Below are 11,269 nucleotides of genomic sequence, written 5' to 3'. Positions count from 1 at the left end.
TGTGTGTGTGTGTGTGTGTGTGTGTGTGTGTGTGTGTGTGTGTGTGTGTGTGTGTGTGAAAATACAATCAGACGACTAATGAACAACAAAAACAGCAGCTCAATGTGTGATGTATTTCATTCATACCAACAGAAGCCACCTTACCTCACTGTGTTTTAAATTTCATGAAAGCTAGAGACAGTTAAATGGATCCTTTGGTCACAGAATACAACACCCATAAAATGATCGCTTAATGTAAGACTGTGTGTCAACATCAGTCAGCATCTGGAAACAAGGAGGCTGGGCTTAGTCCATGTAACCTGACAGCTGTGCAGCTGATAGTCATTTTAAATTAGCAGCCTTGCAATGCGGAACATCTGAGTGGGAATGTGACTTCTGCTCTTAGAGTAGTGCATCCGATTTGGAGTGTTACTGCAGCTTGTATTTAGGAATATGCAGGTCTGTAGGACACCGGAGATTTACATGTGGTCATTTCTCGGTGACATGACATGCTGGGTGTAGAGTAGTTGGGAGATTTTATAAAGTAGTGAGGGTACAGTTCAGCAGATTTAAATGGGTTTACCTGGAACATCGCAGATTAAATGATCTGATCCCATGTAAGGCTAATTAGGAATCTCCTTCTTACAGCGAAGACTAGTTCTCCCCACTGAAGAGCACTTATCTTGTAGCGCTGTAAGCCCTCACAGCTTAATGAGAAGCGAAATGAATCAGTCCTCCAACTTCGCTCAACCATCTCTTAAGTGTAATTTGAAAGCGTCTCATGTTCTCCTTAATCTGTTATAGAAGATCTAGTTAGCAGAGTCAATCCAGAGCCAAAACCTGAGCTCTCTTAATGCACAAAGTGACAGTGTGACTGTTGTTAGTCCGGTTTATTCCTATAAAAAGAACAGCTGGAAGTTTTAGGATAACATGCAGGGATAATTGACTGTCTTTGTGTCCATCTCAGTAAGTAAATACAATATGCTGTCACTGAGTTTAGCTGTTAAGGCGGAAACCAAAACTCGATTGTGCCCTTTTACACACATTTACGTTTTTTTCTCGCCTCTCCACATTTCTGCCAGCAGATGGCGGCATTGCACTTTTGGCTTCGCAGCTCCGGCCGCACCTGGTACCAGACTTTTTTATACCCCCTCACCCCACCCCCAATCCGTTAAATGGAGTTATCCGGCAGACCTTTAACCTTATACAGCACTGATAAACATGCACTCTGTACAGACAGAAGAGGTAAGTATTGTTGCACAACCAGGGCCACACAATCACAGTCGGGCCAGAGGTACCGCAGAAAACATTTAAATCATCTTGTTCAAAGTACATATCATCTCTGTGCAATGTAGTCGCTAAATAGTCATATAACAAATAAGTGTTTTTATTATTTCATTTTACATTTATTTTCCTACGACTAAAGATCCTATAATATGAATGCATATGCACAATTTATGAAGTCCCAGAAATCTTAAAGACAAAAAACAACAACAACAACAACAAAAAAATTCAGTTTTATAGGACTGAAATTTAACACAAAGACACATTTTATATATATAAATTCCTGTAGTACTTCATAATAATATGAAAGATTAACATGAGGGATTAACACAATGACATCTATAACATGTAGGCACTGTGTGCAATGATAAGACTACGGCTTTCATTCAGGTGATACAAATACAGTGATACAGTTGTCATGTTAAAAAGGTGATAAAAACTTCAATGTGCATGTTTTTTGTCGTGCGCCCTTCAGTGTCTCATGTATGCATATATATAAAGATTTCCTTGTCTTGGAATGTGCTCCTATGTGTACAGTCATACAAAAAATTCAAGTTAGATTTAATTTATTAAAACACATAGCTTAAGGTAATATGCATATAATCACAAAATCTCCCCATTGTTTTACAGGAATGAGATTCATATTTTGATTTGGTGAAGATAAAACTCCCACCGCTGCAGTTTGCACCAATAAAAATCCATCCCACCTTAAATAATCCTAAAGAATAAACTGGATAGTTGCTCATGAGCTTGTTGATTAGTTTTTCTTCTGAAGAGAGGTGTAGTACTCGACCAACACCCTCCAGGCTTTGGGGGCCATAAAACCATCTGGAGGGTACTCTCCGCTCCGAGCCAAGCTCCTCATCATGGTGCCAGAAATGAACTGAAACTCGTCGTGTCTGAGAAATTGTAGAAGAATGGGGGAAAGGGAGTATACAGTGGCAAGGACAGGTTATTAGAAATCAAAATTTGTAAATTCTATAATAGCGCCGTGATTAGATCTCGACTCAAATACCAACTACGACACAAACACATATAAACGCACAAGCCTAATAATTTACAGTCTAATTTTTGTGAAATTTTTAGTTTGGCAATGAAGTTTTTGCCCTAAAAGTGTGTCGAAGGCAATGCAGTGTTTTACTGTTCAGTAAAGAACACCCAAATAAGTACTAATGAGCTACTACCCTTTGTCCTTAAAAATGTGCATTCCTTCAACAGCTGGTGAGCGGAGAGCTGCACCAAAAACTGTAGCTCAGGAGTTAGAGCAGGTCATCACTAATCGGAATCAGTCCGATCCCTGACTACAGTCTACATGCCAAGTATCCTTAGGTGAGATACTGACCCTCACGTTGCTCTCAGATGCATTGATTGGAGTGTGAATGTTACATAGAAAACACTTAAGCATGGAAAAACATTCTTGTATGAATAACGAGTGTTGTATAGAGCACTCTCACTGCTCAGGTAGAGTAGAGAAGTGCTATATAAGAACCAGTTCACTGAATGAAGAAAGTGTTTCATGTTTGTGCCGCACTTTTTTACAGTTTTATTTTATGTTCCTATGTGTGGAGCCAAACTCTGGAATAGAAAGAGACAGTCTCAACAAGCACATGGATGACAAAGGACTTTATCAAATACCACAAATACTACTGCACATTCACCCAGTGTGTGTGTGTGTGTGTGTGTGTGTATATGTCTCTGAGTATATATATAAATATTATATTCTAAATAGCATTGTTTATTAAACCTGAATGCGCTTAAGGTCAGGGATTGTGTGTGAGTGATTCTATAAATAAAGTTATCATATAATTAGTTTTTATTTTTATTTTATTTTGACTTTTTGCTTTTAATTCAGTTTAGTTTAAGTTCCAGAGTGAGTTTTTAATATTAAGTCTTTAATATTTACTTAATAATGTTTAGTTTTAGTTTAAGTTTATTGGTTTCAGTCTTAGTTGTTATTAATTATTGCTGTATGGACGACATGTGTCAGAGGTGAGATTTAGAAAAAATTAGAACAGGTATTACAATGAAAACACAACTATTAGAAAGTGGTTGTCTACAAGATGTCCCTTGTATTTTTTTTTCCAAGTCTAGTTTCTATTTTAGTTAATTAAAATGGTTTTTAACCATCTAGTTTTAGTTTTTACTTTAGTTTTAGTTAACTATAATAGCCTTGTTATAGCTCTAGGTGAATGTATGCGTATATTTATAATTGTCTGTCATTTCATATACGGGCCATTAGCTTGTGAAAGGAAGCTGAATATTGCAATCATCCATTAGATATGAAGGAGGGGTAGAATGATATTTTTCAGCAAATTTTTGAAATGCTTATATACAATCAAGCATCAGGTTTTGTATTTTGTTTTAGTAGTGTTTGCTAACTTCAGATTACTTCAGGTGGTTAGTAGGGGAGTCACTGACCGGTCTTTAGGCTGGTGTAAATGGGGCTTTAGCAGTTAATTTTGCATTTCTAGAAGTATGCAACCCCTTGAGGTTCAATATTGACTGCAACTTACAAGAAAAACCTGCAGGTCTTTCATCACTCACCGGTCTTTGTCATAGAAGTCCATAGCCTTCTTAGTTTTGTTGTAGGCAGCTACCCTGAAGGGAATGATCTCTACAGAGGTGAGACCTGGGGCCATGGACAGCACTTTTCCACCGTGGGTGGGCTCATACAAGTCCTTTTTAGTCTCTGGGTGAGGCATACCTGCAGGATCCCGGCCGACAATGTAAAAGTTTGCTCCGGCGATCATTCTGGCTCTGCAGTGCCACTGAACCTGAAAGACATTGAAGCTGATATCACATGCACCCATATTTTTTAAAACCTTTGAGTGAGCCATAAGCCACCGCTGCTGCTCACCTCTGTAGGTCCAGCATACATCATAGGGGAAGGGAAGATGGCAACAATGGTGCTAGCTGGGTCCAACACGCCCTCCTCCAGGACAGCATCATGTTGCCTCATCCTCCACTGCAGAGGCACATCGTCGTCTTTGGTCCAACCACCGAGCGGGTGAAGTAAGAGGACTGGATTTTTGTATCCTCGCTCCAGCAGTCGCCGCTTGGTGTCCTGCATGAGCAGGGCGTGACCATTGTGGATCGGGTTACGCAGCTGGAATGCAAACACCGCATCTAAAGACAGAGGAGCATATAATAAAATTAACATACAATAGACACACGTGCTTCATGATCATGCCTTCCAAAATATGTGTCACAGCCAACATGCGAACCATGCCTTTAACAGAACTCAAATACACCCTGATCATAGTGTTTAAATTCACTTTTATCAGAACAAAAGCAACAAAAATGTTGGTGGTGTGTGACGACAGACAGATGCATAGAATTTTATATTTTTCTTACTGTCAACAAATCCCATTATACCTAAAAACCAACAATACTGTCCACTCACATTTTCTCCTCCTTCTATATCTACTGTATCTATACAAATATATATAAAACGTAGTTTAACAGTGGGTTTAACATAAAATTTAGCTATACTTTCACACACTTACAAGATCTGCATTACTTGTTAGTTATGTTAATCTGATGTTTCATAACTAGTCCTATAGGGCTTTGCTATTGAAGAAGACTTAATCCTTCCCACTTTGACCACATATTCAGCATTTTTTTAAACTTTTGCACTGGGTGACATTACAAGCATAAAAGAAATAGCATTGTGTTTATTTTAAGTCAGTCCCATGTACATTAATTACTCCTTAGCATACTAAGCACAGCCCCCAAAATGCATAATTTCCCTCTGTTTGATTTTGATGTTTTCTATGACAACAGTCCAAAGCTATTTTAAGAAATCACGTGTTTTATAATGTTCTTAGGTGGGAACAAACAGGTTTGGGCTTGGCATGATTTGGGAACTACTGAGACAGACTGTTGGTTTCTTTTTGCTTTGGGCTTGTTAACAATAAGAAAGTACAGGTTATTGTCCACCTAGTGCAGATAACACCATGCTCTCACACCGGTAACAAACCTCAGCATAGTAAAAACAAGTGCCAAAATAAACAGTGCATTGTGGATAAGATGAATCGGTAAAACAATATCTGCACAAAGCAGTCACATCAAAGTTAGCGGGTGAAAGTAAAAACAAATGATGTCATTTAATTGTTCATTGCATTCAGGAATACAGTTAGCTCCATTAGCTTTTGGACAAAGACACTTCTTAGTTTTGCCACCACACGGATTTCAGATCTAATAATCAAGATGTGATTGGCGTGCAGACTTTCAGCATTTTGATTCAAGGGGTTTAACAAAAGTTTTGCATTAACTGTTAAGGAATAACTACTATTTTTGCAACCTTGCCCAAATTTTCAGAGGCGCAAAAGTAATTGGGCAGTTAAACCATCAGTAAAAACTGGTGCAACCTGTAACCATACATGGTCATGCCATAATGACATGTGAATATCCTTCTGTCTTGTTTAACAGGTAATATAGTATGTTTCAGATCACTTCTGTCATTTGGGTAAAAATTAATCTTGTTTTTAGTTTTCCACAACCATGTAGGCTCTTTGACATGTTGCTTTGAGGAAAATCTAATCTGTCCTTCCAGTTCCAAAGTGTAACCAGTGTTGTAAAAATTAAGGAAAACAACTTTTATTGGATATAATTTTGTATTCTGCAGTCATCAACTGCAGTTATCTTCTCTGCGGTTGCTCTGCAGTCGCTCAGACCTTTTGGTGTTTCTGAGCAGATTGTTGATCCTAAAGTGTTTGCTATCTCTCAGATAGGTTTATTTTGGGTTTCAGTCTAATAATGGGCTTTTTCACTTGCACCAACATCTCTTTGGACCCCATACTGAAAATTCCACTGAACACTTGGAATACCTCCAGATGTTTTACTTGTTTAATGTGCCAGGGAATAATGAGAGTACAGGCCTGCCCATGAAACTCCTGATTAGCCTTGGAAAATGTGGGAGTGCATATACAAATATGCCTGTAATTGCTAAACAGTTAATAATTGAATACTTTTGTTACCTTGAACTAAAGTCTGCAGTTCAATCAAATTCTGATTGTGTGAAGTAAAATCCACTGAGGTGGTGTACAGAGGCAAATTTACAAAAACTGCCATTGTCCAAATACTTACAGACCTAACTATACTATATGTGCCCATTGATCACAGGACGTGTCACAAAAATCACCATGCAGCTTTAAAGTTACCATTTAATTTTTTCCATCTGGTCCTTAGTCAAGTTTTCTGAAAGACAAAGGGTGTATTGCTAAATACACTGCTTTAATTTTTTTCATGTTTTCACCGGTTACCATAACTGCTTTATTATAGAGAAATATATATGTCATACTGGAAGTTACTGACAACAAACCAAACAAAAAGGCCACTTCTGTATCTCCTGATCGTCACTGTAGTGTTGTACTTTAGATTTTCTCACCTGCTTTCATATCTTTGAACTTCTGCCTGAGCTCCTTTGGAGTAAAGCGGTACTGGTCAAGTCCATCGTTCCATCTGATTCGCTCCAGCACCTCCAGATCCCCACCTACCAGCCAGTCACCTCCTTCCATAACCATCTGCCAAGGATAAAAGCAGAGAACAGTTTTTCATCATTAAAATGTGTGATGCTGGCATGAGAACACCTTCCAGTCTCCAAATTTTTAACTGCGCACAGGTTAATAGCTGCATTATAACCTTAATGTACGGGTGTTGTGGACAAGTAGTGCCCCACTGGCGGGCACTGCGTTCCTCCTTGCGGTGCGCGTAGAACTCGGGGTTCCTGAGAACAGCCACACGTGAACCTTGGTACTCCAGAGCTACCGCTGCACAGCCCTCCAGCTTCTCTTTGGTCTCAGAGCTAACAGGCAGGACAATGGGAATAGACATGTTGATGGCCCCACCTGAGAGAGAAGATGAAGCGATCTTAAACATACAAAGCCAAGCAATTATAATTCTACGAGTGTTTTCCTTTTGAAATACATGAAAATATGAAAACATATATGAAAACAGGTGCAGCATGTTAGGATGCCTGGGTCGTTGACCCAGAGGTTTGAGTTTATTATATTATTTATCTTTTCTAGTCTTTGGTTTCTTTGTTAGAGTTCTTTCTTATGGTTTATGTCTCTGTGTAATCCTTAGTTGCTGTCTCCCCTGTCTGCTATATCCCCGTGTCCAGTCGGTGTCTGTCCTGGTCCCACGTCTCTGTTCCCTCTGTTGTAGTGCCTGCCTGTGAGTCTGTGTCTGTAAGTTCAGTCTGTGTTATGTTTCCTGTTTTATTTTGAAGGTCCTTGTCTTATGTTAATGTATCTGGTTTTGCTTCCCCAGTTGCGTTAGGCTCGATTTGCCACAGCTGTGTTTCTCTCCTGTTGCCCATTCCCTGATTGCTCCCTCTGTGTTTCTCTGTGTCCGTGTCGCGATCTACCCTTATTGAGCTGTGTGTTCTGTCTGTGTAAGTGTATTTTCTAGTCCTAGTTTTGTTGCCCTTTTGAGTTCACGTCTGTCTCTGGAGTCTGCACTTTGGGTCCTTGTCCTGCCTGCACACAACCGTTCCATAACACAGCACACTAATGACAAACACTTCAAAGAGAAGGAGTGTGATCTCAGAAAGGAGCTGTAATGTCTAATTAAATATAATTATTATTATTATTGGGCAATGAAGAAATAATCAAAGAATTAATTGGTCTGTCATTAAATAATAATATATTTTACAGTTACTTCTGTGCTTTAAGGACATGCACATTATCTGCTTTAGAGCAATTTTGTATGTCAAGTGGAATAGCATGTGCTTATTTTAAAAATTAGAGGTTCATTCATGCTTTCCCTTCATTCTTGCCTCATTTTAAAATGAACCAGACAATAATTTGTCTGTGTTATTTACACACAGAAAGAGAAGAAAGGAATAGAGATATTGCTTAATTTCGGACTTACATTATGTGTAAAGTTTGTTGCCACAAGCGTAGGCGACTTGTAACAACAAAGATTATCAACATCAACTCTATTTAAGTGTGGCCACACTTTTGACTCACTTTTCTCTCCTGTTGTTGTGTGTGTGAGCTCCCTTACACCCCTTGCACATATACTCACAGAGTGAGAGAGAGATCTCACTGCCGAATTGTGAATGGAGAAAATGAAAGCGAGTCAAATATTTTAATATTACTGTGAGTTAGAAGTGAAACAGCTGACATCAAATGCTATGTTATGTATATGTGACGATTGAGTCAGCAGAGCTTCTGTAACTTTTACACGCCATTCACATCAGCCAACCTCGCCAACCCTGCTCCGTAACTTTAACTGTCTTGAGCTGCTGTTGTCCCTAAGCACTTTCACTTTGGAATGGAATATCTAGGAGGGAACAAATTTCATGAAGCGACTTGCCGCAACAATCGGATCTTATTACAGCGTGACGTTTGAATGCAGTCAGCTCTCTGGAACAACCCATTCTTTCACAAATGTTTATTAGACATTTGATTTTATACACCTCTTGGCAATGACAGTGAAAATACCTGAATTTCAAGATTAAGAGGCATGGCCCAATAATTCTGTTCACATTCATTGATTGCAGTAGATTGCAGCTTGTGCTTTGTATCCACTGTTAGGCTTGTATGAGGCTGAAAGTGATGTGTAAATGTTGCTAGATGTCGCTGTGAACCGTTTGCTTAGACTTGGAGATGGTGTGGACTCCGATCTGGCCCAATGTATGGCTGGACATAAATTTTGGACTTTCAACTGTATTTACACAAGTTTTACAGCTTTTCCTATCAATAAAGACCTCCCCGAACGCAATTCATAATTCAATAACAGATTTCTGTAAGTTTGCACATTTACTTCTTACCATTTAAGCCAAAAGAATCATGCTAAGAGATTTCTTTCATTTACTTTTTACTGCTGACATTGCACTTCTTTTTCTTATGTTAGAATATCTCATTGATTAAATGTGTAGTTACATTTCTTTGCACTGGCAGAAAGGGGAGATTCACTGGTCTGGCCCACATAAGATCAAAGTGTATGTAAAATTAGTCTGACATCCCCACACTAACTGAATTAATCACAATTCAGCTGCCTAATGTCACTTTTAGGAGCAGGGAGGGGGTGTCTAGATGTTGTAGATGTTGAAAGTTTAAGGACTTCTCTTACCATCTAGGAGATTGCCAAAGTGCATAGTCTGGAGGAACTCTCTCTCTCTCATGAATCCCTTTAGTGGACTCGCCCAGCCCTCGGCCAAAACCTGCACCCACTGCAGATCCAGCTGTAGATGAATAAAACAGCATCGTCAGCAGGATGAAAAGAAAATAACACAAAATACTTGTAAACTGCGATTCCAGTTCAGGAAAGCCATATATTTCATTTGCTGTATTGCAAATTAAACACATTTCAGTGGTATTCACAAGTTAATCTGTAGGCCTGCTCTAAATAAGTGAATAATTTAACAGTGGAAGGATTGACCCCAGTGGAATACGATAAAATAGAGACAGACAATATGAGCTGCAGATTTACAAAAACCATTTCAACTATAGACACAAAGAGTAAAATAACAACTTGGCTACACAGAGAATAAATTCACTTTCAAATACTTTCCCTTTTTAAAATGAGCATTACTGATTTATTTACCTTTATTTTCACAACGTTTGAAACAATGTTTGCCAAGAAGCTGCATATCTGTTAGCATCTGCAGAACACTGACTGACAGTTACGTGAGCATTTCCCTATTGATTAACCAGGGGAAAGGAAATATTTTCTTAGTACACAGTGTCCACACTGCAAGGAACGTACCCATAACTAACTGTCTGGAATGTTTTGTACTGACTCTGAGTTCTCATTTGCTATGTGACAGTAGAATGTGTACTTACTTTTGTAATGCTGATGGTGGGCAGCGTGTTTGCTTCAGCTAGAACATGGTTCACCCTGTCCTCTGGGATAAACAGTTCAGTCACCTCCTCCAGGATCTCATTTGGTACAATTTTCTACATACGAGAAGAAAGTGAATGTTCACAGTTTAATAACGCTGCTCATGTAGGGACTCAATGACTTTTTTTTTAAGAGTTTAAACAGCACAGTTAGTGCATCGGAAGGCTGTAAAATAACATTTCTTTTTAGATTAAACTATACTGCTGGGTGTATGCTGCATATTTTTTGTTCCTTTTGGTGCAAAATGGTGCTTTTCTGCATAATTTGCATTTGCCAAAGAAGTTCGCCTTTGGGCACTAGCTGAGTGGTGCACACAGTGCGTCTAATTTCTGTCAGTGCGCCCCAGGGTGGCTGTGGCTACAATGTAGCTTGCCATCATCAGTGTGTGATTGTGTGTGTGAATGGGTGGATGACTGGATATGTAAAGCGCTTTGGGGTCCTTAGGGACTAGTAAAGCGCTATATAAATACAGGCCATTTACCATTTACAGGTTTACATTCTGAATCAGACACGGCACACTAAATAAATAGCACATTCATAAGTATAGTATTGGCTAAATAATTTATTTTCTGCACCGTTTGAGTTTACGGAAGCTCCTTTCAATAAAATCAAACATCTGTGAATGCCTTGCCTGATTTTGTTTGATGTAATTCTACACAGCAGGATTAATGTGTGCACACTGCTTCTGCGTATTCATGTTGACACAGCAGGGATATTTAAAAACAAAAAAATCAGTCACCTGTTACCTTAACGACCGGGGCTGTAAAAATACACGTGTTTACACATTTACTCTATCAGCAACCTTTCCTTTATTAAAGATAAGACGCTTGGCAACAGAACCAATGGCCTTTTAAATACCCAACAGAATCTTCACTCTGTGTGTGTGTGTGTGTACGTGTGTGTGTGTGTGTAAAGGTCGGTTAGTGTCTTTTCTACAAAGAGCTACACTCTTTACCTGTTTTTCCAGTTTTGCCTTTGTGATATAGATCTACATTTGTACATACATGAAGTGCAAACATATTGCTCATTCACATGCCTTTGAGTAAACTAAACTCTTTTGTGCATTACTCCGAGATTAGCGTGCGTCTCATTTTCACAATCATGAAAATTAAAATGATGTCCTTTGTGTTTCTCTATGTTATTTGCAGCAAAA

General features: G+C 38.9%; 1 protein-coding gene across 1 annotated transcript in view; it reads right to left on the bottom strand.

Moving 5' to 3' along the window:
* Positions 1 to 1,345: 1,345 nt before the first annotated feature.
* Positions 1,346 to 11,269, bottom strand: part of LOC102295709 (bifunctional 3'-phosphoadenosine 5'-phosphosulfate synthase 2) — a 13,671-nt gene continuing 3,747 nt past the window's right edge. Inside the window, exons 6-12 of the mRNA XM_005914115.3 lie at positions 10,059 to 10,172; positions 9,346 to 9,457; positions 6,907 to 7,112; positions 6,653 to 6,788; positions 4,121 to 4,389; positions 3,808 to 4,037; positions 1,346 to 2,162 (exon numbers count right to left, since the gene is read on the bottom strand). Of these exons, the coding sequence (XP_005914177.1) occupies positions 2,021 to 2,162; positions 3,808 to 4,037; positions 4,121 to 4,389; positions 6,653 to 6,788; positions 6,907 to 7,112; positions 9,346 to 9,457; positions 10,059 to 10,172 (1,209 nt within the window). The 3' untranslated portion in view covers positions 1,346 to 2,020. The remainder of the gene's footprint in view (positions 2,163 to 3,807; positions 4,038 to 4,120; positions 4,390 to 6,652; positions 6,789 to 6,906; positions 7,113 to 9,345; positions 9,458 to 10,058; positions 10,173 to 11,269) is intronic.

This window comes from Haplochromis burtoni, unplaced genomic scaffold, assembly GCF_018398535.1.
Source record: "Haplochromis burtoni strain Fernald_Lab_line unplaced genomic scaffold, NCSU_Asbu1 Contig_7, whole genome shotgun sequence".
Taxonomy (NCBI): Eukaryota; Metazoa; Chordata; class Actinopteri; order Cichliformes; family Cichlidae; genus Haplochromis; species Haplochromis burtoni.
This window is presented reverse-complemented; position numbering and strand designations above follow the sequence as displayed.